Source organism: Anas acuta, chromosome 24 (assembly GCF_963932015.1).
Source record: "Anas acuta chromosome 24, bAnaAcu1.1, whole genome shotgun sequence".
Lineage (NCBI taxonomy): Eukaryota > Metazoa > Chordata > Aves > Anseriformes > Anatidae > Anas > Anas acuta.
In genome coordinates this window covers 7062216-7087385 of record NC_089002.1, presented here as the reverse complement: position 1 = coordinate 7087385, position 25170 = coordinate 7062216, and the positions used below count along the sequence as shown (strand labels likewise).

Genomic DNA, 25170 nt, shown 5'->3' with positions numbered 1-25170 from the left:
TCTGGCGCCATTAGACACCAGCAATTTTACTCACCATACTTTTTCATGGGCTCTTGGTATTTGTGCTATGCGCTGCCCTAGAATAGCTTCGGGTGTTGTGGTGCGGCAGCTTGGACAGCTGGGGATTGTCCGGTTAACTATTGCATCTCTTCTCTTTCCTATTTTTGCCTTGCTTTTCTCTGAAAAGCAGGGCACTCTCACCAGGCTGCTCACTCGCAAGCCTTCTTGCCTGCTCTTACTGCACTTGGAGCCCTTGCTCTGTGTGCTCGGGGCTCCAAACTGCTCAAGGCCAGGCTCTGTGAGTGGAGGCATCGGGGGTTGTTCAGGAGCTTTTGGTGGTACAGGCAGAGAAAATGCGTAATGAGACAGAAAACATCACAGGGGATATTTGGGAACAAAGCAGCCGAGTGCTTCTGGGCTGGCACTGCGCAAGGAGGGGTGCAAAGAGGCGAGCTGGGGGTGCGCTGCTCTTAGGAAGTGGTGGGGCAGCAGCAGGCTGCTCGGGGAACCCAGACACAGTTTCCAACAGCTACAGCAAGACCAGCTAGCCAGGAGCCGTAGCTTTGCTTGCCAAAGGTCTGTTCCCAACCTTTCTTACAGTAGGTGCATCACTGGCGTTGGTTGTGGCCCTTCCAGGTTTGAGGGTAAAAAGTCAGTGTGCAAGGTCCTTGTAGAGCATTGGTGCAAAGGAGCAAACCACCCAGCTGTCAGCATCTCTTCGTACTGCCCTTTACACACTTCTCTTCACGTGCAATCTTAGCTCGCTTCCCATCTCCTGCTGGCGGAGGTGGTGGCTCTGTGGTGGCACACGCAGCACTGCTCCTCAGAGGAGCTCCTCCTTCAGCCCCCTTTTTGCTGGAAGAAAGTCAAATGTTGCTTCTGGTCTTGCCTAAATTGAAAAAAATAAATTATAATAAGAAACCAGCACAACGTAGGTGCATGTTACCGTCTGTTGTGGCAGCTTTTGCCCTGGGTGCCAGCAGGAGTCGGACCCTCCCACTCCATGCATGCGCCCTTTGGGGTCTGGCTGCAGCCTGGTGGGTGCTGGAAGATTCACAGCTCTCTCAGCCTGGTCTTCAATTACTAATTAGCTCTCTGGCATATTAACAAAACAAACAGTATGCTGCAAACACTGATTGCAGGAGATTGGGGGGCAAGTGCTTGATTTATATAGCTCAACATCTGGCAGTTTCAGCCTTGTGCAGTTCTGCATTTTGATCGTTCCATCTGGTTTTGCCTGTGTCAGCAGTCTCCACAGTACGGGACATCGGAGTACAAAGGCAAATATTGTCTAAATCAAATCTATGCCTTCTCACATCTTATTTTCTATGTTTTTATTCAAAACACCAGAACCAAATGCCCAGTATCCTTCCTGTGCCCTCTCCCACTACCTATATACACACACACGCACATACACGTGCTCACTCCAAACCTTGAAGATGTCCAGATGACAAGCTGCAGTTGTTTCCTGAGCTTTTCATTGATTTATTAATTTATTTTCAAGGAAAAGAAATAAAGCATCAGGATCAGCTGTTTTGAAACCATACTTCTTTCTCTAAAATTATTCATATTGCACTACAGCTCCAAGCACTGATGTCACGAGAAAAGCTGTGGCAAATGGCCATTGCCAGATTTTTCATGTTTTTGCCATGTCAGACATTTCTTACAGCAGAGGTTGCTGTCCTTTCAAGTGCAGAATATGCCATTTTTTGAATGGAAATTGAACCTCCTTTCTTTTAAGGGGAAGGAAATCTGGTAGAACGTCATACAGTAAGCAAGATGAGCCTTGGCTTCCCACCAGAGATTTGACTTACTCCGTTAGAAATCAGCATCGCTGTACTGTAACCTAATGATAAGCAGATCTGGAGAGAATTGCAGCTTGCAGTCAGCGCTCCCAGATCTGCCAGCCCCAAGCTGCTGCAGGAGGACCGCTCACTGCCAGCGTCCCTGCTTTCATCTAGTATGAAATGGTGGCTGAAGAAATGCCTCACTCCTCCCAGGAGATAAAATGATTTCCCGTGTTGGTTTGGCTGCTCCAAATAAGCCAAGGTTCCTCCTGTCTCCCCTTTTGCCCTTTGTGTTGCCTGTCTGCAGGGTGCAGCAGGGAATCAGCCAGAAAAAGGTTGGGGAAGTTTGAAGGTGAGAGCATAAAGCTTGGTGTAGCAGCAGTGCTTTCTCTTTGCTCAGGACAGGTACAGCTGCTTGCACATCAATGGTTTTCTACGAGACATAACATTTTGTTTCCTATGCAGATGCTGTTTAGCTGACTGGATGCTTGAAATCTTTTTTGCTTGTGGTTAAAGCACAAATGCTTGAGACAGTGGATCTCGGATTCAAAAGAAAAAAATCAGAGTCTACATTTGGCATCCTTGTAGCTTGCACTTGCCTGATGTGTCTGATCTGTTTGTTGGGGGATAAAAGCTTGTGGCCGTGTGTAATTGAAGGCATATTTTGGGTACATGCAATACCATTTTAGAGCCTTTCTCTGCTCTCATCTCCCTCACCTGATCCACGTGCACTGCAGCTCTGTTCCTGGTGTGCGTGTAGGTGCAGAACATCACTGACAGATTCATTTTGCCCGCCTGAGGTGAAGTGCCATCCAATTCGTGTTTCTATTTTACGTCCTCTGTAGGAAGGACCAGAATGTGCTATCGCCAGTGAACTGCTGGAACCTCCTGTTAAACCAAGTGAAGCGGGAGAGCCGGGACCACACGACCCTGAGCGATATCTATCTCAACAACATCATCCCGCGCTTCGTCCAGGTCAGCGAGGATTCTGGGCGCCTCTTCAAGAAGGTAACCGATGGATTTTTTGCTTGGCCCTTCCAAAATGCAAAGTTTTAGATATTACTTCTGGCAGATGGCTTTATCGTTGTCTGTACCTAACGTGTTTTTTCCTCTTTGTGCACAATTGTGCTTGACGTATCTTTGATTAATTGTTTTCTGGTCCTCGTATTTTAGGTTTTTCCTGAAGGTGATCAATTCAGATTAGTCTAAATTCAGGCAATGTTTTTCCTCTTAGCCTGCTCACGGTTTTGTGTGCACTTTGAGACTTTCTTTAAACAGAAATCTTGTAGGCTTTCCGCTCTATGATCCATAACAACCTTCCAAGGACAAATTTATAAATTTATATCCAAAGTGGAGGAGAAACTACTGTTAAAAGAAAAATTAGGGAGAATTTCTGCTATGCCAGACAATAAAATGATGTATTGTCCTTCTCTGGAAGAAGACGAAAATGCAACTGAGGTGTCTTTTGTTAGCATTTTCCCTTTTCTCTCCCCTTGATTTCCACCTGGAAAAAAAAAAAAAGACAGAAAGGTGGGACAGTGTGGGCGGGTGTTTTTCTATTAAGAGTCTGTTCTTCCAGTTGAGGAAACCTGATCTGGAAGCTTTGAAACTCCTATTAAACAGTAATGCCTGGTCTCTGTAGAGATTTGTCAATGGCTGTAACATCTGCTGGTTGACATGTTAAAGACATTGCGATTCAGACTTGGAAAGCCATCTCTCTTCCCCCACTGCCCACCCCCTTGCAATGTGTCATGATCTCAGAGAGTTATTTCTGCAGCCGTGCTGCTTGAGGAAAGGGCTTACAAAATGACTCTGGCTTCCTAAGGAGCTGGTGTGGGACTCAGCCTAAATCACACGGCCTCTGAGAGCCGTGGGTGAGGAACGCTCCTGATTAAAATTTCCTGGGCTGCTTTCATGTGTGTCTGTGTGCCTTTGGTGGTTGGGCTCTGCTGCTGTTGCATTGAGAACTGGTCACACGAGTAGCGTGTGGGACTGCAAAACTCAGATCCTTTTAGGTGCAGCCTTGACAGCAATTGGAGGCCTCGTTGGCTTTTTTTTCTCTGGGCTTTGACAGTCTTTTGAAATGTGTTGAGGAAAAAGCGTTCAGATATTTTTAACGTCTCTGGGTTGCTTTGACTGATAAAGAGGTTCTGCGTATTGCAGTCAGGTCAGACTGCTGGAGAAGGACCGATGCTGGGGCCTGCACACGGCATCTCGTGTCAGGATGCACTTGAGGGAGCAGCGTCGCATTGTGTGGTACCCGGAGGACAGCGTGTGTTTGCTCTTTCACAGCAGGTGTTTGTGTGTGTCAGCAAATGATTTATATGGGAGAATGGAAATACGTGCAGCGTTGCGTTCCTTGTCATTGCTGTGCCTGCTTCTTCAGTTTTTAATGGATAGCAACAGAGTTTGAAGAGTGCACTGAAATGTTGCCTTCTTTTTTTTTTTTTTTTTTTTTTCTCCATTGCCCAAGTGGAGGAGGAACCTTCTCTTTTCCAAGTAACATCATACCAAGGCCTTTTCGACCTTTTAAAACTTTCTGGTAATTACATTACGGTTGATTAGATACTTACATGGGATTATTGAATGGCAGCTACTCTTCAATTCCACTAATCCTTCCAAAGGAGAAGTAATCTCCTCTGAATTTCAACAAGGGCTGTGTTTGAGCAAGGATGCAAATGGAAATGGAAATGGAGACTGTTCCTGTTGGGCTGGAAACTCACATCTTAATTTTCAGCCCATTGTATAAGCACAGTCTTACCTCGGTTTGTTTTATTTTGTGTTGGGCACTGGGACTCTTAACAGGAAGGGAAGAAAAAAAAGGAAAACCAAGAATAACCAGCTACTACCACCAACCCTTTGGTTTCTTCCTCGGAGACCAAATGGGAACTCCGTATGAATCTGTGCAAGCAGGAGGCAGGAGGCACTGGTTACTAAATCCCAGCTGCTTGTCTGACACTGTGCCAGGCACACCAGCGTGGCTGAAGGCCAGGCCAGGCGCTAGGTTACTCTTCCACTTGTGCTGGGTGGTTAAAAACCAAAACTGCATCCTGCCTTATCCAGAGTCGTGTAGCTGAATGAGACAGCAGCTGAGAAATAGAGAACGTTGGCACGTTTTGGACCTTGAACCGTAGGCTAGAAACCAAGCTAGCCTGGATGAAAGGTATAATCCTATCGATGAGAAACTCTAGAAGAACGTTTCCTTCCTGCTCCCCTTAGCATCTCCCGTCCTGTCTTAAGCGAGCGAGCTCTGCATAGTGGGGCTGAATCAGAGCGATGCTGTGTGTCGGCAAATTGAGGCAGCTTCAACAGACCCAGCGAGCCCGGCTGCACCAGTGAAATAAGTAGCTGGCTCTGTTACTTCAAGGCCTGAGTCTCCTGCCCCTGATGTGCCGTGCTGTCATTTCAGCATTTCTCTGCGCTGCCTCCTGTCTGGTCCAACACACTCGGTAGGTACGGGCAGCCTGCTGGAGCAGGAGCCGTACGTGCGGTGCTTTTAGGGCATCCAGGGCTGGCTCAACCCAAGAGCTGTGTTTTTGCTGTTTCCTGATGGAAATTGCAGCTGGTGGGACAGCGCTGCCAGCCTTGGTGCCTAGCTGGGAGCTCTCTGTGCTTGGCTCAGGTACCAGAATCTGCGCTAAAAACAAGGGCAGTTTATCGTTAAAGGGTAATAGGAAATTTTGGCACCACTTCTTTTCTAAATGCCGTGTGCTCCTGTAAGAGTAATTAGAGCCCTCCCTATTTTCATTAAAGGTCTCATTTCTGCCCCATTCTCATGTCGAGAAAGACTTTCAGAGCTAGGAGCAGGTTACAACTGCCCGTGCTTCGAGCCAGCTCTGTGTCCTGAACCCTCTCCAGCTGGACCAAAGGGTTTTCCTGCTGGCAAAGCTGGTTGTGAAGTACAGCCCGATTTCCTACTATTGCTGGTGAAAGATCTTTGTTATTAATTCTGCTGCGTATGCCATGCTGATAGTAAACCTGCAAATTTTATTTTATGTAAGAAACGTAACGCAAACCTTATTTTTATAACCTTGCGTGAAAAATTGCCCAGCTAGGTCTGGAAATGCTCTGATTTAATGCCTGTCATTTGAAAGTCTGGGGAAGATTATTTTTTACGTTTGTTTGGAAAATACTTTTTTAAAGTTATTCAGGTATCAGACTGCCTTCAGGTGGGTACAGTAACTTATACTGAGGAACTATGCACCGGCTGGGTTGTAAATAATCCTGTGAAATACAGAAAATACGGTGATACAGAGATCCTCCTTTGCTGAGGGTGCTGGAAGTAAAGTCCTGAAGCATGAGATCTTTTTCTTGAGCCGTGATTTAAGGCTTTCCAGAATCAGTGCTTTGTATCCTGCTGGGATTAAACAGGTGAGTGAGGAGGGACAGGCAGGGTAAATGGACGTGCTCGAGATCCCTTCGGTTGCCAGACTCGAGCTGCTGTGTTGTGTACTGTTGGAAGTGGTGAGCTTTTTCAAGAGGGAGATCTAAGTATAGCACGCAGCCCTAATCCAGCCTCGAAGGCTACGGAGGGCCTGGATGGGTGTGATAAGGACCACACTGGAGGGAAAAGCAGCCTCGTGGGGCATGCAGGGTGGGAGCTGCCCGTGTCACCGCTGGAGCAGTGCCGAGCCCCCAGTGGGAAATCCGGGGCTGCCTTTGGGAGCTGTGTATGAGAGAGCATCCGCAGTGTTAGAGCTGTGGGATTTTGTCCCTTCCAGCAGCTGTGGTGGAAGCTCTGATCTTCAGGCTGGGACAGATTCCCACGTGCTTTGCTGCTGGACACCTCTGAGAAGTGGAGGTGCTGCACGAGGACACAGCCGTGCCAGGACAGCTTCTGGGAATGGGCGACCTGCTGCAGCCCCGGGGCTGTGCCTGCATCACCGTCAGGTTTTCGGGCTGCTCCTGTCTGCCGGGCTTGGGCTCGCCGTGCCGTGGGAGAGCCGTGTGGTCCGGCGCTGTCAGTTTTTCTGTCCGTGCCTTGTGATGAGGAGATGCCTCTGCAGGGCTGCGTCACGACGTGAAGGGGCTTATTTGTTTTGAGTGTTGGCTGGAGGCTTGCCAGCCACTTCAAAGCTATCTCTGCTGATAAGAGAAGCCGTGCGTGCTGCCAAAGGCAGCTCTGAAGTGGTGGTGGATGTACCGTGCATGGCGGTCACCATTCCTCCAACCTGCTGCTGAAGTCGTAGGTCTCCTTCCAACGCTGTTCTCCTTCCATGAACTTCGTGCTTATTTTTTTTTATTGAGGAAACACTTTTGTGTTGCACTGCAAGACGTTGTTGCTGCAGGGCTTGCTGGCTGTAGCACCGTGCAGATGAGTCCCCTTGGCACCAGCAGGAACCTGACGCTTGGCTTGGGCTCTGCTGGCAGAGCGGCGAGGTCGGAGCAGCCTGCACTGGGACAAAGGAAAAGGAAGAGAAATGGAGAAATAAACAACCAGGCTCTTGTGCAAACACAACCAGGGGGAACTGGTGCAAATGCCTCAGCAACAAACTGTTAGGCTTTGGGAAGGGGACGAGGATCTTTTCTTTGTCCAGCATTAAGGATTTGGGGTTCGCACAAGGCTGGAGTTAAGGCGCTGGGGGCACAGCCCAGCTCTGCAGTCCCGCTCACCTCTCCTCCTGGCAGCCTGCAGCGCTCTGATGTCAGCTCCCTGCACACGCTGCTTTTGATTCCTCGATCTGCTTTTGTAGGGAGCGCTCCTTTGATTTCTTTCTGCTTACCTGTCTTAAGCACGGCCCTTTTATTTATATATTTATATAAATCTGTTCAACATTTTCTTCCGTTTGAGCTAATTCCCCTTTTGATTTCTCCCTTTTCACTCCATGCTTCCTGTCGCCCCGTTTTTTTTGTTTAACGTGACCCTTGACTTCTCTGCATGGTTCAGCCTTTCTCCAACCTCCTCAGCATCCGTGTTCCTGGCTGTGCCACGAACCTTCCACGCGGTGTTGGTGCTCCTGCACTGAAAGCATTTCTCTCCTGCTCTATTTTTAACTTCGGGCTGCCTCCAGCAGCGCTCACTGGGAGGCTCGCTGGGGATGCTCGCAGCAGTGCCACCATCAGATGCGTCCTCCGTGCACCTTGGTGCAGCAAGAAGGGCTGCGTGCCCTGCAGACAGGTCGTGCTTTGGCAGCAGAGCGTTGGTGTACACTGGTTCGAGATCCGTAATGGTATTTGTGGGGAGAAAGCCCTGTAAGAAGGAACGAAGGAAGCAAAATGGCTACTTTAAATTTGCTCCCTCATTAATACCTTCCATTGTGGAAAAAATCAGTTTATCTGTAGTGCACTGCGCAGTGTTTGATGTGAAATGAGAAATCTGCAATGAGTTCGTTAAAAGCCTGGCAGTAATCAAGGAAAAAGAATTAGTAATTCTCTTAAGGGGTCCTCGCTTAAGATGACCTACTTTACAGCTGCAGTATGTCTCGTTTGCCACATTCGTACCAGAATATGAAAAATTTCAAAATATACCACACATGGAAAAGCTAAGCTTAAAGCAATGCACTGGTCATAATGCTGGGCATCTGTGAACATATTTTTCTAGGCCAGTGTAAACAGGTAAATACACAAATGCCATAAATAAAACGTCACTGAGGAGTACAATTATTATTTGCTCTGAGGGGAAGCAAGTGCAATTTCATGCATCTATCAGTAGCAAGGATAATCTAGTTTTGTGCCTCCCCCAAAAAATGAGGGCAGTGTTATCGTGCGAATCCTCACCAGGATCAGGTATAGCAGTGAATGTTTTCTGATAAGGAAATAGAAACGTTGAGTTCTTACCTTTTTTTCCGAAAGCCAAAGGACACAAAAGCCTGTTGTGAGATGATGCTCTCCGATTTCTCGTTGGTGAAATTAAATCTCCGCTTCCCTACCTGCGTATTTTTAGAGCAAATGGCACGGAGATGGAGCGAGACTGGGTGGTGCTGGTGCCCGAGCAGCCTGCGCTGTGCCGGGGTGATGCAAGGTGGCATCAGAGCCTCTTGCCCAGCATGACGGGCAGGATACGGGAGGTGCAGCTGGAGTAATTTCCTTACCTGAGTTGCAGGCTGAAAATATCACTTCTGCGTATAGGCCGGGTAAGGAATATGCTGCGTTCGGCGCTCTGTAATAGTGTGAAAGCTGTGTGCTGGTACTGCGCTTTGTTGCCAATTTACTCTACACCTGTGCTGTGTCCTGGTACAACAGCACGCCCGTCCCTGTGTTGCCCCGGTCTGAATTCAGGTCAGCCAGGAGCAAGGGACCAGCTCCTGTTAAACTCTGGGCCATCCCCCCCACTGATCCCTCCGGTCAATCTGTCCTAGAGATGCTCACGGCGCTTTGCGAGAGGGTGCAGAGAGCTGCTGGGGGAGCGATAACGCCCTGAGCAGCCCTGCAGGACATCGCACCTGGTGTCTGACAGGGCTTTGTCGCTCACCGCTAGGTCTGGCCACCTTGGAAGCCCATTTCATGTATGGCCCGTTCAATGAGTGAGAATACAGCTGGCTATGCAGCCAAAATGCTCCCAGCCATAAAATTGCATGGTTTGGAGCTGAGAGCCTGAAGCCCAAAATTCAATAACATCAGCTTAGAATACCGAAAAAAAGGGAGAAAAAAGGGCTGGGGGCTGGTTGGAAGCAAGTGTTTAGGCCCAAAGTACGAGAGGCAGCAGGGCGACAGGGGTTGCTGTAGGAAGGGCTTTTTCGCAGTACAATATTGTGCTGTGTGCAGAAAATTCCTTATTACTGACATAGTGGTGAAACAAATCACTAGCGAAATGGTGGAGAAAACTAGATAATGCAACTGTAATTTAAATGCGACTGACCAGTGCATAATGGATCATTAAGCTAGAAGCTGATGATCTGCTGCCCAAAATATGCGTGTGTACTGAATCACATAGATCTCATTTCCCAAGCCTTTCTTTAAATTCCGGAGTGTTTGCCGCTTTAGGAGAAGTCTTTACACAACTCCTGTTCGGTAGGGCCGTGTGAGTCATGGCTGAGCACTTTCTCCCTAAAAGCTGTGGGAGAAACTTGGATAAAACTCGTGGTGGCTTTGCGCGGGTTACGAGCTTCACCGAGGGGATGCCCTTGTGAAAGGCGTGTGGCGTCCGCAACAAATGGACCGGGCCCGTGGTGATGGAGTGCTTCTGTACAGGGCAACTGCTCGATCGTTCAGATGAGCACACGAAGGTGATAAATCATATTTGTTACTGCATGCGAATGAATTCAAGGCAGGCCTATGTAAAAAGAAAAAAAAAAAAGTACATTTTTGAGATTGTACCTGTAAAGAATTGTAAGCTTTTATTAGCAAATTTTAGTTAAGTGCTACATGCATGATCTTGGAAAATTGTACCTGGCAAGCCTCCTCGTTCACAAACTTAGTAAGGAGATGTTAACTAATGTGTAATAAATGTGCTGTGCTGTAATGGCAATCTAGACAGGAACAAAAAGGATCCCATGTTTCTGCAAATTCCATCGCTGGTCTCAGCAAGAACTCAATCCGCTTGCCTCCCTACTCCCACTGTTAATTTAAAAAACATTAGAGCATTTAATGCTAGTTTTCTACCAATGTAAATTTAATTAATCCTTTTTAAGAGATGTGGAGAAATGGCCTTGTTAGAGAACGGCTCTGAGACTCGCCAGGCTTGGGTTAGCTTCAGCCCCGTCAGACTGACGTAATTTCGGGCAGTTTTAGATAAAATCTCACCGCCGTGTTTTGTGTGTTCACCCCCACCAGCTGTGGAGCCCTTCCTTGCTGCTCTTGGGTCTCCAAGGAAAGCTCCTTGGGATCTTTGGGGTTTGTTTCGAGGCCGTCCCATCCTTCTGTCCGACTTGGAGCTCAGTTGGCAAGGCCTGAGGCCCGGGGCATAAAATACTGACAGCATTCCTGTGCTCCCTTATTTATGATCCCTCCCGAATATTTTGAAGCTGAAGTCGCTAATGTTGGGTGGAATGCGGAACAGCCAGGCGAGTGCTGCCGTAGATCCCAAAAACATCTTGATTAAATTAGAGGGGAGGTGGAGGGGAGGAGGGATGGACAAAGAGGCCGTTGAGAGGCTGGCACGGCGCTGGGAGCTGCGTTGGGCTCGGGGTGGCAGCAGCCCACGGCTCAGCACTCGGGGCACACGCAGCCCTGACAAAAGAGCGTGTGTGCACGCGTGCAGGCACGTTTAGGGCAAATTCTGCTTTTTGGGGAGCTGAGCAAAAGGCTTGAGAACAGGCAGCTTGCAAGAAAAATCCCGGTGCTGGGAGGTAGTGCTGCCGGGCAGTGGTTGCTGCTGGCACCTCGCTGAAATAACTCTGGTTCTCTTGGGTGCTGCTGGTGATTTCCCTGATTTGGGCACAAAAGGAGGCCTGTGTGTTGCCTTCCTCATCGCCTGCCCCTGCAGTTTTGTGGGGACGCCCCCTCCCCACACGTTTATTATTGGAGCCGACCAGATGAGCCTTGGGTTGCTCAAGCCCTTCCGCAGGGCTTTTAAGGGGGGTACAGATACGTTGCAGGGACAGCCAGGCATGGATAATAACAGAATTCAAGATAATAACAGAATTCATCAGATTTTCTTTTGCTCTCGTTTACTGCTTTTTCCTAGAAGACTGGTTACAAAATTAATCATTCTAATCTCTCTGCCTTTGAGAAACGTGCTGTAGGAATTGATGCACAGAGGAAGATGTTTGCAACTGCACAGGCTACAAACATCTTCCTTTTTTTTTTTTTCCCTAATGTTTAAGGCATTTCTTTTGGCTTTCGCAATCTAACAGCACTGCATCCTCCAGTAGGTTCATATTTACCAGCCTCTGCCAGCTCGACTTTCCTTCTAAACCTTTTTTGGTGAAATCTGTACTGGGGAGCAACATAAAATTAACAGTGTTGATTGCTTGGCTCTTGTTTTCGTGACACCTGTGATTTGTCCTAGGTTCATCCTAATCCTAAGTTTTTTCCAGTCCTGGAATCTGGCAGTTTCCTTCTCGAGAGCTGATTCAGAAACACAAAGAATTTCATGTTCTGACAGTTTGGCACTTCACATCTTCCTTTCCTCCTCAACCTGGATATGCATTAAAATATTCATTTTAATCTATCTCGCATAATTGATGCTTCAGCAGTTTGTACGATGAATGAGCAATTTTATGGAAGAAATAAGCAAAACGGGCTGAAAAGAGCTGGGTGAAAGGAAGATGATTGGTCCGGTCCAGGCAGCTCGAGCAGCGCCGTGAAGCGGATTGCTGAGAAGCTCCTTCTGTGTGCACAGCTCAGCGCTCGGGGCACTTCAAACAGACCTCGCCAGTCACTTCCATTCATCATCCAGCGCTGAGAAAAAGGCAGTCACAAAATCTTTGCGATCCAGATCGCTGTAATGATGAGCAGCAACTTGAGCAGTTTTCTGCTCTCGGTGGTGGAAGCAGCGTAGGAGTGGTTACTGCGGTGTCTGCTGGGATTGGGAAGACTGGGAGTGATCCACTTGCCTTTTTTCTTTTCTTTTTTTTTTTCCTCTTTTGTAAATTAGAGACTCAGAAGGAGGGTGCTCCCCTTTTCCAGAGCTTGTATCAGACTCCTGTTTTTCCAGTAGGCCGTCTGGCCGCCTGGGGAGCAGGTTTAATGTGTGAGGCTGGAGCACAGGAAGATGCAAAGCACGTGAGCTCCTGGCCGGGATGCTCCTGCTTCTGCATCTCGGCCGCGCTGCAGGAGCCCCATGGGGACTGGAGCAAAGTGCCTGCAATCTCAGAAACCTCCCTGCAGTGCTGAGCTGGGAGGCATTCAGACAAGGATCGTTTAATTTTTTAATTATATAATCTTTCTCCTTTTGCTTTTTAATTTATCATTGAGACATGTGGAAAAAAAATAATGGTATCTCGGCATCTTAGCCAGAAATACTGGTTAAGAGTGGGTTTGCCTGTTTGCGTTGCCTTTTTTATCTTTTTCTTTTCCTGTGTTTGTAGGCATAAATAATCTGGAACCTACCAAATTTGCTTAACTCAGTAGCTATTATGTACGCCGAACCTGCAGAGCGTGAGGGCTCAATCAGGCAGCGATAACGGGGGGAAGTTATTCTTGCTGCACGTAGCAGGAGATGCACTTGGGCTTTTCTAATCAGTGGGAAAACAGGGGTAAAATATTAGAGCCGGTGTTTGAGCCTACCTGTTGGCTTGTTTCTTTGTGAATAGCAGCATTGGGATAAAAAGACAGCCATCTGTCCTCCTCCCTGCTTTCTCCAGTTACTGATCTGGATGTCTTCCGTAATAAACCCTCGGAACGGGGAATTCAGTGTGCTTTATCTCCTTCCTGCACCTCGGAATCATTAGAAATATTAAATTACAGACAGGGGGTTGAAAATGTTAAAGATTGCACTGCTCAGACTGCGTTTCTGAGGTGTCTGTCATGAAACGCGAGCACCTGCTGCGGTTTTTGCTGGTAAAACGTTTTGTAGGAGCAAAGCCATCGAAGCGGGCAGGCTCCTGCAGCCCACGCAGGGCCATGGTACGTGGATGTCACTTGCAGGTGGGCCTGTCCTTGTCCTTCCCCTCCTTTCCCTCAGGGTACAGTGTGCCATTGGATTTCTGTTTGGTTTTGACAAGGTGACGTGTACAGCTGTGTCGGGATGCTCGGAATTTTCCTTGTGGACGTTACAAAGCCTCATGGACAGACTGCAGCCCAGGAGCTCTTCCCCAGCAGTACCTGGAGCCGTTCAGGTTCTCGTTCCCCTCTGCCAAACCAAAGCGTTTTGTCTGATGGCTGGCAAGGAACTGAAGGAGTTATACCCGCATAGAGGCCCGTGCCATGCTTCAAGTACCAAATAATTGCCTGCTGTCCTTAAAGGCTTTTTTGAGGGGGCTTCATATTGCATTTACTTTTGTTGCCCAATGCTTTACAAGCAGCGGCTATGAGCTGTTGATGGTCGGTCTCTCTCTTCCCCCCTCTTCCTTCTTTCACCTTAGAGGATGCATTGTGCCCCCCTGAATCCCAGAGCCCTGGTGTTTTACACGACGTGGCCACGTTGGCTGCTTTCTACAAGGCGGTGGTTGTTGCCCAGCTCGGTGTCGGCGTGGCTTTGGGTTTGCCTGGAATTTCAAAGTGATTGTCAAACCCAGCATGTGCACTGTGGAACAGGGTTAAAGCAGTAAGTTAAAATTGTTTCAGCAGCGTGTTAGAATAAACAGGATAATGGTTGGGCCATCTCTTCTTGGACTCCTCAACAGCAGGGAAAGGAAACATCTGTCTGGGTCTAACCGTAGCTTCATTGGCTTTAATCTCTTTCTGTAACTGGAGGCTAAGAGGTGTAAATCGTATTAGAAATACAGAGATTTTTCTTGATCATTGATGCTCCTGCTACAGAAGAGGATTTGGAGAGGTCTGTGGGGGAGCAGCGTGTGCAGGGCAGCGCTGCATAGCAGGGCTGGAGCGCGGCGCTCGCCTCTCGGTGCCCTGCAAGGTGTGGCATTGCTCAGTGTGCCTTTTGATCTGCCTCCATTTCTCAGATTTTCTCATGGAAGCTCTTTAGAATGCGAATAGAAACAGTTTTAGTGTGAATCCTGTCTGTGATGAAGAGATGAATAGTGCCACTGAACTCACAAGGAAGCTGCTTCGCCCTTCTTTGCATGCAGCCTCTTCAAAGAGGGCTTTGCATACGGAGGTGCCATCCTCCAGTAATTAGGGATGTGACTCTTCAGGCATTTCAGTCGTTTATTAGAAAACCAGAAGCTTATCTGTTCCTTGTTTGTGGGTTTAGCTGAAGCCAACGTTTGCCAGCGCCAGCTCTCCATCCACTTGTGTCCAGCTGCGATGCGGAGATGTTGACTGCTCACTACCTAGCTGGGAGTTTAAATAAATATATTTTTAAAATCTGACACTTGGTTGCAAGCTAGTTCAAGCATCAGCCAGCTTTGACAGCCAGTTATGTCCCTCTGCGGTTTTTTGTTTTAATTCTAATGTTTTAGTGAAGGAAACAAGTTTGAATCATACAGCCTGAGGTTTAACTGCACATCTCACTAACGCGAGTGTCCCCTGGGATGGAGTCATTTATATTGATAGGGTTAAATTGTTTTGTATTGCAGTCCTTGTCATTTAAAACAACTAAATACGTGTTAACACCGCTCAGATACAGGCTGGGGGCTGGGAGCTGGAGGACACTGCAACAAGGTCTCCCTCCTGGATGCATCCCTAAATATTTTGATGCTTGCCAGCCCCTGCCTGAGAAGCCCCATTTTGTTCTGTGCTGGGTTGGCACTGCCAGCTCGTGCTGGACGCGTGGTTGAGGGACAAGGGGTAAGGAGCGGAGGGGCAGCAGGGCCATGAGCCAGATGCAAGGTCAAAGGAAAGCAGCAGTGCTGCAGATGTGGCTGGCTGGCTTGTCCTCGCAGCCCGCAGAGCCTGGCTTTGTCAAGGAATCTCCTTACGCCAGCAAAATTGCAGTATTGCCTCTTTTGTGATGGTAAGTGAAGGGTGTTCGTTCCTGATGGCTTTCTTATTCTGCATTTCTTCACCTTTCATATTCTAGCGCATACCAAGCTGTCCTACATTCAGTATTACTCAATCCTGCTAAGATCAGAAAATCTAGGTGTTTCTAGTCCTGGTGACAAAAATCTCACGTTCTTTGGAAATTTCTTCGCCTCCACACTGGAAGGCTTTCCTGGCTGCACACATGCAACATTTCAATTTATTAATATTCTTCGTGCAATTTGGCCGTAAGTGGCTCTGGGCAGAGCAGTTAGTGGATTTGCTAGCATAAATAGTGGTGTTTAATTGAGCCTAGATTATTTGTGGATGCAGAGCATGTTCACTTCCTCCGCCTTTTTGCCATCTTCCCCAATTAACTTTCATTTCTCTGTTTTTGTTGCAGAGTAAGGAAGTGGGATTGCAGCTCCAGGAAGACTTGATGAAGGTCCTGAATGAACTCTACACGGTAAATCAAACTGACTTCTTGGCATCGTTTCAGACAGAAGGAAGAAGTGTTTGACTTCTCCCAGCCTGCTGTTACAGCACAGACTAAGCGTCAAGACTGATAAATGCCTGCAGCCTTTGCGATTTGAGGCAGCCTGTGTACACCAGTCTGTGTAGCACCATAAATCTCACTTTTTCACTCTGCCTTTATATTGTTTCAGCTCTATAGGTGTTGGCTTCGCTTCCCAAAGATCTCACCTTAACACACACCTGCTGCTAGCTGCAGTGTTGGTTTTATAAAGAGTAAGAGATGCATAGAATTATCTCCTGATGCACTACAAATCTTTGGTCGGGTTGCCCCATGCCTGAATTGGATAAGCGTAGTGGTTTCGTGTGGTCCATTTCTGGAAATGAACATGCAAAAGACAGCAAACAACTTCAGCAGCAGGGAGCCCACTGTGTTTATTTGTTCCTCAACTCTTTGAGCAAAACAGCTCCCTTTGGAGCAATAGCCTTCCATCTGTGCTTTTTGCTTCTCAGTCTATCCAATGGAGACCCCAAGCAAGAGGCATTGTCTTGGGACGGAGAGGAATGTGTTCATAAAAGTTCATTTGCTGCTTGGGGATTTTTCTTATCGCGTAGATGAATGGAAGAGCCTGTTATTTGGTTCAGTTTTTCCTTTCAGCAGCTGTTACTGAGCTGGCTAGTTGTGTTTTAGAAGCAGAACCTGCTCACGGTTTTGTTGCTCAGATTGCTTTGTCTTTTACCCGCCCTTAATGGCACGCTGAGTCGTTACAGCAGGGTGCGTGGTCTTTCCTTTGCTCCTTCAAAAGATGATCCAGGGATGTTTCTCAAGTCACTTTGGGCAGTCAAAGTGAGGTTGTGAATCCAGTTCAGTCTTGCTGACCCTCCTCTGGGGGCAAAGAGGGTGTGTGTTGCTCGGCAGGGAAGCCAAGGAGGACTGGGGAGCAGCAGCGTGGTGGAAGCTGGAGGCATTTAAAGCTGAGCTGTGGTTCCACGTGCTGTCACTGCAGTTGTTTTACAACAGTGTGGGCACAGTGCATTGTGCTCAGGTTCCTGAAAGGCAGACGATTTACTCGGGGTATGAAGGTGGCTTTGTAAATGTATCGGTACCTGCCATCAGCTCTGCCTACTCTAGCAATTATTCTGTATTGGAGGGCTCGATCTGATTCAATGCCTGAGTCATGTGTTTGGATGGGATCCTAAGGGAGAATGCGGAGCTGTCTCTACAGACAGACTTTCAGGAACTGAGATTTATTGGTAGGCCAGGTTCACGTGGCACTGCAGTTGCTGAGGTGACTGGGTAGAGGACAAGTATAATCATTTCTGTATGCCCAGTGCTGAGAGAGCATCGAGCCAAGTACTGAGTCACGATAATTTCTCTATCCTTGGAAAATATTCCAGGATTCAGCCTTTGATAAATGAAAGGACATGGGATATGACTTTTCTCTTGTGTCAGAGCTAGGAACTTGAAATTTACTCATTCCTTCTGCTGTAAAATTTTAAATTGTCCCTTCACCAAAAATTTCATTTTCATTTCTAAAAGCCTCTTCTGTCGATCATATTAAAAGGAATTCCTGCTGGAATCTATCACTGGGGGCTTGTGGAACAGCTTTTATCTGCAAACCAGTCTTGTTCTGTTGGCATCGTCTCTCTTTTCAGGCTGTCCATGAAATCAGGGAGCCTTTGCCTGGGCTCTTGACCCCAACGGGGACCCCACTGCCAGGCGTGGGGCAGGCGCTGGTTGTGGCTGCCCATGCAGCGCTGTTTGCAGGATGAAATGGGTAACATTGGGATTTCTCTTCCTGCTTCTCTTGCTTTCTGCCAGTTCTACTTACAGTGACAGAGGAAAAGAAAGTACTTTGCATCTATTATTATAAATGCCTGCTTTATAGTCTAAGCATATGCAGTAGCTGCAAGTGTGTGTGTAAATTATTCAGGAAGTCTCTTTAATACTGGCTGCATTCACATTCCCTTTCATGTTTAAATACAACGTCTCTTTGTATCTGAGAAGCTCTCCTGATCGCTGCATGGAGAGAGAGCATGCGTCCTACTTACGTAAAATTATGGCATGGTTCAAGCTAAAGTGGAAGAGGTATAAATGGGATTTCATCTAAAATACATTATTTGCAAGTGGGATCTTTAGTGAAGCTGAAACTTTGGGGTATCTTTACGTAACTGTGCAGCTCTTGGCACCCTTTCAAAATGACATCAGAAATGCTTCCTTTGGTGTCCATATGTGAATTGCTTTGCGATTGTGGATAAAAATGTCACTTTATGTGTTATGCCCTATTTTTTTTTTCTGCTTTCTTAACACAAAACTAGACACGAATATCCTCTCAAACAAATGCATTTTGTTTTTTTCTTAGGGAGTAATTATCTAGCCCTACTTACTTACTAAATAAGAGCTATAATAAAAGTTGTCCATGAAGTACAAGATCTGGGTCTCCTTGAGCAGAAGGAGACACACAAAAAAATTATCTAACAAAAACAGATAAAACGAGAAGTGCTTTTTCATATCAAATTTGATTTAACCAAATTGAACTGGAGTTGCTTTGGCAGCAATTATGTTCAGACTTGATTTGCATACAGTTCCTTGAGTCTTGTGATGTTTAAATGACTGATTCATCTGGAGGAAAGACTGATAGCATCCCTTCTGAAACTGTACCTGGTGATGAAAAGCTATCATTTTCGAGCCTTGGCATGTAATTCTCTTTGAATAGTAAGGAGGCTGAATTTAGTCTCTCTTTTCGGGTTTTATGACTCCTTTATTGGACTGTACAAGAAGGCGCATGCCAAAACTAAACAAAGAAGCAGCTGCGAAATAATCCACTTTGATTTCAGATTTGTGTTGAGAGACTTTCGTGTCTTTTGTCGTGCTTTTTTTGACATGTGAAATTTCCCTGAGTATTTTGCCAGTTTGGATGCTTCTAACTCCCAACCACCGACCAGATCTGACTTGCAAAGACCCTTGGACAGTGCCCAGCTAGTTAGTATGATACCTTGCATTTAATACAAACGTGATGGATAGCCATTATGGAATAGTTAAACAAACTTAATTTGGGGGAGTTTATTGGCCAAATTCAAAAAATATTCTTTTCTTGTAGCACGTGACTTATTTCTTAGGATTTTTTCTTCCTTCCCAGCTTGTGAGCTTTCCAGATACAGCTATAACAGTTCTGCCCTGAGACTTGGCAATGCAGCTAACATGGGAAGGAAAAAATTCTGTGTGCCTGATTAGTTCTACAGGTTAGGTAAGCTCATTTCTCCCTCAGCAAATCAAATGGGATGCTCTACAACTCGTGTGTATCATCTTTTGCAGGTTATGAAAACCTACCATATGTACAACGCTGACAGCATCAGTGCCCAGAGCAAGCTGAAAGAGGCAGAGAAGCAGGAAGAAAAGCAGATTGGGAAGTCGGTGAAACAAGAGGACAAGCAGACGCCACGCTCCCCTGACTCAACTTCCAACGTCAAGTTTGAAGAAAAACACGTTCGACGAAGTTCTGTCAAGAAAATAGAGAAAATGAAGGAGAAGGTACTGCCATAGCCCTGCTGCTGCTTGTGTAGAGTGCTTGAGGAGGAGCCCTTTGTAGTAGCTCAGCACAAACAAATTCCATCCTTTGTGACATTCAAACACAAGTCTCATTTTTTGTGCAAGTTTTAAATATTCAGGTTTAGGAAAGGCAAAAGCTAGCAGCAGGTTTGTATAAGGATAATTGAATATCCATTTATATTGTCCTAGGTTTTGCAGTCATGTCACAACAACTAAAACAAGGGTGGAGTATGAAAGTAAGATCTGTTTTCTTGGAAGTCACGGTTAACGTGTTTTTTTCTTGTACAGAGTACAAAATTTTGGGCCAGGTCTTTTGTTTAATGTTTCATTCCAGCTTAATGCCTGACCTCCCTGTGGTACAGGGAGGCACGCAGTCCCAGACTGGCTTCATAGGCAGAACTGGTTGCCTTGCAATTGGTCAGTCAGGTAGGTAGCTCAGTGCTAAGGCACCTAAGGTTTGTAAGGCACCTTACCTGATAAACCCACCTTGTTCCTTCCTTCTTCCCCAACCCCAGAGTCTGTTTTCAGATAAGACTTTAAATGCAAAGCTGTCTTGTACAGCAATGTTTAATTACTTCAAAATAATTGATCTAAATTCTAAGTGTTTGAGTCCTGGTGAAACTGCAGTCCAAGTGACCTAGAACTGTGTGAGCAGGGTGAGGTTCGTTCAGTGCACTCTGTTTGCTGTTTCTAAAAATGCTGTTCTTGCTGCTGCACCTCTTTTTAAAACATATTCTGGTTTTGGTTTCTCTTTTAGCGCCAAGCGAAATACACAGAAAATAGACTGAAGGCTATTAAGGCAAGAAATGAGTATCTGCTTGCTCTGGAAGCCACCAATGCGTCTGTATTCAAGTATTACATTCACGACCTGTCTGATCTCATTGATGTAAGTGCTGCTGCTCGGGTGCTCGCAATGAATATCATTGCCATTAACCCTCACACCTGCCTTTCCTTCTCCAACATCTTATATACCTGCACAACTGGCAACAGCTCTACAGCTGTGGAGTGATGGCAGCCTAGAGAGTAACAACAGCATGATGATCTGTCATTAATCTGCTAAGTGAGCTTTTCTTAGATGTCACGCTCCGTCTGTTACACGGATAGAAGCTCGCCCAATAAACCTGGCATTGAAACACGTAGAAAGAAGAGTTGCTTAGTTAAAATGAAACGGTTTCAATATCACGCCGTTGCTTGACATTTTCTATTTACTATTTTAAGCAAACCCTCAACTCAAAGGCACATTTTAAAAAAGGAGAATGTTAACTGTAATATCAGTATACCAGTTGGTAAAAGAAGTCAAGGACAGAAGTGTTTTCTGAAGCTGATTTTAACTGGTTTTCAGAAAAAAATCCTTGCATTTCAAGGTTAATGTTTCTGGTAGCATAGTTTACAAGAGGGATGGATCTCCCTGCTTTTCAGACCTTCCGTTCTCTGATACCCCTGCCCACCAGCTCTACAGTAGCATGATGCGTTTTTCTGTCATTGGGACTGCAGAGCACTTTGTCAGACCAGTTCTGAAAGGTGTCAGAAGAGTGTCAAAAATGATGGAAGTTCTGCTGCTAGCCCCTCTGCAGTTTGCCTGTCCCTCTCTGCAGAGGAACAAAGAAATAAACTGTCTATAGAAATTAGCCCCCTTTCCTTAGAATGCTCCATGCAGAAGCAGGGTGACGGAGCAGAAGGCAGAGGGAGCTTGTTCCCCAGCTGCCTACAAACTCTGTTTTGTAGCTGAATGAAAGACCCCAGTATTCCAGGGACCTCAATTCTACTCTTGGTGAAATGCAAAGGAAAAAAAAAAAAGAAAAAAAAAGAATCTCCCCTCTTTGAAAACTCTTGAAAGCCTGCTAGGAATCCCAGCATTCCTCACAAATACATCACTATTCCACTTCAGTGTGCAGAGCTGGAGTACCAAATGCAGTGAACATGTTGTGTCTGGGTCACTGGCTGCTGCTTGATCTCATTCTGTTTGCCAAGGAAAGCCCACTGCAGTCACTGCTAAAAACACTCAGTTGTAAAGCCTGAAGGGAACTTTCTTTGTAGGTGGGCAAGTAGCTACCAGAAGTGTGTCTAGTCACAGGCAATAAGGATCACTTGGATCACTGTTATTCAGTCAGCCGTTACGTTACCTAACATTATATATAACACATCTATTCAGCTGATCATAAAATCACACAAAGTACACTGAGGTGCTTATTAGGCATTTAGATATTTGTTTAAAACCTGTCCTTTGGAGGTCAGGGATTGCCTGTGTTTAAAAAAAATGCTGTTATTTCAAAATGTCATGTTTGGTGGTACCAAAGAGATCTGTTTCCTTTATATCCGTTCCCTGTTCAGAAGAACTTTCTTGGTTAACAATTGGATCAGCTTGAATTTTGTCATCTTGTTTTGTTTTTTTTGTGGTGGATTTTTTTCTGCTTTTGTTCTTTTTTTACCAGTGATAACTTTATATTCTTCATACTAACTCATACAAGGTGGGGATTCATCTCCCTGACATCAGTGGAATTTGTCTTAATGTTTTTCTTGAAAATCCTATGCATAGTTCCTCCCCCAAATATTGCAAATGTGCTTGTTTCAATTGTCTGCTAACAGACCGTTCTTAGTGCAGTTTTGTGACTCATAGAGCAAAAAATCCATTTAGATTCCATAAACCCCAAACAATTTTAATACAGGCCTGAGATCTTTCAAGTAGTTCATTGACAAATAGAGGTTATCCAGCTTTGAAGGAAGTGTGAAGTGCTCTTCACTAAATGCTCTCGGCCGTCTGGGGCGGTGATGTAGGCAGGGTGCAGGACCAGAAGCTGAGCCTCTGCAGTACGTTGATTTCTTGTTGCTCCTCCACAGTGGCCGTCATGACACTGAGTCTGTGTCCACTGACCCCCTTTGCATTTCCTGAAGCATTCAGTTTATCAGAATGTTGCAAATTCTCAAAATCTTTAAAAGAGAAGTGTTATCTGCTCTGTTTACAGAAGTCATGGAAAGATACAGAACTTACCTGGGAGCACAGGAGATGTAATTCAGTTATCTCCTCGTTAAGACACAGTGAATATAGATTTACTAATGCCTTTGATCTGAAGGATTGAAAATTAACAATGATAACCATTGACGGTTATCTGAACCATCTGACTTAAATAAAAATGCAATTTTTAAGTCAGATCTTAATTCTTTTCCTTGATCTAATCTTCTGATATTGCAGCTGGAAATATAATATAAAAGCAATCTTCAGAGTTATTTATAAATCCTGTTAGGCCAAATGCCTTTAAACTGGTCAGATGTGTTCAGCACATTGTGTTCCAGTGTCTGTGGAAGGATAAGAGTGAGTTAAATCTTCATTGTGTGTTAAGAGCAATAAGCTGACATAGCCCAGTAGTTTTGAATTCCCTGACTTTGGGGACAGAGGCAGTTCTTTGATGCTAATGCAATATTACAGTAATGGGGAAGCTTGTGTAAACGAGTATCTCATAGTTATGGAAGGGTCACTAGGACAGATCTTTTTTTAAAAATGCATGGGTAAGTATGAGTCCTGGAGCTCACTTTGCTCTTCTAGGAATGAGTGTTTTATTGCTGTTTTCTCCAGGACCTCATCCTTCCCTTTCCAAATGTAAATCTGGTGCCTGTTTGAAAACCTCTAACTGGCAAAGGGTTAATCAGCTGTCATGTTGGGAAGTGAATTTGAATGAGTTATCATTAAATTCTTATAAAAAATTGATTTCCTTGGAGAGCGATTCCATCAAACATTTATATAACCCAGAAAAGGGATGGCAAGACTGATAGGTTTATAAATGGGTATGCTGGACTTTTAAAAATGTTAAAGCGGGGGAGTGGGCTGAAAAATGTTTTCTGTCACTAGCTTCGATAAAATAAAGCTAAAATACTTTGGCATCTTACCATAGCCCTGCTGCTCGGTGAGGTGGGCTATGAAATATTGAGTCTCATTGGACTTCCCAGTCCCACCAGTGAGCTCCCCGTGCAGCAGCGCCGCTCTCCTTCCCGACGCGAGCGAGAGCAGGGAGGAGAGCTGGCCTCTCCGTGTGGGCATACAACAGCTTGGCTCACAGGGAGAAACGGGAGGCTGCTCCTCTTCAATCTGAGCTGATTCCAACCGTGGCTGGCCTGTTGGCCCAACTCGGACTGGCTTCCTTTGGATCATTGCGGAGGGTGGCGTTATCCTGCGCGTGCCAAAACCAGTGCCCTGGAAAGGCTGTTTATCCAAGGCTGCCTCCACACGTGCAAATTCTCAATCAACTCGCTTTTGTGTTTTTGGCTGCTGTTGGTTCTTTCTGATTGAATGCAGTGTCCGTTAATTCTCTGCCTCCAGTCTAACCAGCAAGCGCTGCTCTTTTTACAAGGCTCCACACCTGCCACAGCGCGTTGGCACAGGAGCCAGGCATCTAGCAGTGCTTGGAGACAAATTCGGGGAGAGCTGGGGATGGTCCGCTAGTCAGGCACTCTCTTCTCTCTCCCTCCACCCCTCCTTTTTCTCCTTTTTCTCTTCTTTTTTATTTTTTTCCCCGCGTTTACACACAATGACAGTGATGAGACCCAAATGATGGGTGAGGAGGAGATTTCATGTGAATTTTGCTTACAGAGCAGCATAGCAATCAAGCAGATGGTCTCTTTCTTTCTTTTTGGATATTCTCCTAGCATATGTAATCTTGTTTGTAATTCCAAGAAGGTGGGCTCCTTTCTCGCTCACTTTATTAGATGCCTGAAAAATTCAGGCTGTTTCTGATCAGCTAATGAAAAGCGCCTTTCTCCCCTATGGTACATTAATACTTGGCTGTGCAGCCGCGGTGGAGATGAAGCTGCCTGATTGTCTTGCAGTGACATCATCCTCATGTCGGTAGTAGCCAGGAAATTCTTGACTGTGACCACTTTCTGCTTGAAAAGTTTTTGCTCTTCTGTTTCACCCCAGCAATGAAGTCACCCCAGCCGATCGCTGCTCGCTTTTTGGCTGGCTCTGTTCTTTATGTCTGGGACTCTACAGGTCGTGTTCTTGCTTCCTGAAGTACACTGAGTTAAGCAGTTTTCTCTATCCTTACAGAAAACTGAGTGGAATCATTCAGATGCAGATTAATCTTTGCAGATGATCCAAATCCTGTGGCTTGTTTCTTCCTGTAATACATATTGCATTGTTTTACTTAGAATAATTTTATTGAAGGATTTTAGACTGCTTTCAATGAGAATCAATGCCCCTGAAAAAATTATTTGAATTTAAAGAAATACACTGTCATACCATCAAACATGCCCACTTTTAAGGTGCTTTTTCTTTTTCCAAACAGAACTCCATGAGAACTCCCCAAACTGTTATAGTACTTTTAAGTTGTGCTCTTCTTGGAGGCAAATTGTAACATGATGTAGAAATTTGCATGGGATTATAGGCTCAGTTCTGCTTAGGGATGACTTCAGGGATCCCCTATCAAGATGCCTCTGCAATCAATGAGATGGGAGACTGCTGTGGTAGCTAGGAGAGAAAACAACCATGAGTTATCCACTTATATAACTTCTAGCCTTCTGGAAACATTTTATCTTTCATTTCAGAATGCCTTCGCTTATTCATATGGAATTGTGTGTGTTTTTCCAGCAGTGTTGTGACCTGGGGTACCACGCTAGCCTCAACAGAGCTCTCAGGACATTCTTGTCTGCTGAGCTAAACCTGGAGCAGTCGAAGCACGAGGGGCTGGATGCCATCGAAAATGCTGTTGAGAACCTGGATGCCAACAGTGATAAGCAGCGCCTGATGGAGATGTACAACAATGTCTTCTGTCCGCCCATGAAGTTCGAGTTTCAGCCGCACATGGGTGATATGGTCAGTTTATGGTCATCTGGCTCTAGCTCTGTAAACACTTGCAGCTTCCCCTCTGCACTTCCTTCGTCTTTGATAGATGGACCTGCTAAAAGGCCACCTGTTGGGCTCTATTTCTGGGAGCTGGAAGGGATCCTTAGAAAAGAGAGCTGATAGGA

At 45.9% G+C, this 25170-nt stretch overlaps 1 protein-coding gene across 6 annotated transcripts in view; it reads left to right on the top strand.

The window, feature by feature from the left end:
- Nucleotides 1–25170, top strand: part of SRGAP2 (SLIT-ROBO Rho GTPase activating protein 2) — a 103202-nt gene that overhangs the window by 39739 nt on the left and 38293 nt on the right. For 5 of the 6 annotated variants that reach the window (XR_011089832.1, XM_068660130.1, XM_068660133.1 and 2 more), the window contains exons 4-8: nucleotides 2633–2795; nucleotides 15595–15657; nucleotides 18979–19194; nucleotides 19970–20098; nucleotides 24791–25015. Coding sequence is in view for 5 of the 6 variants with exons in the window: in XM_068660130.1 (XP_068516231.1) it covers nucleotides 2633–2795; nucleotides 15595–15657; nucleotides 18979–19194; nucleotides 19970–20098; nucleotides 24791–25015 (796 nt within the window). In the remaining variant the exon portion in view is untranslated. The remainder of the gene's footprint in view (nucleotides 1–2632; nucleotides 2796–15594; nucleotides 15658–18978; nucleotides 19195–19969; nucleotides 20099–24790; nucleotides 25016–25170) is intronic. The other variant, XM_068660131.1, reaches the window with a different exon arrangement.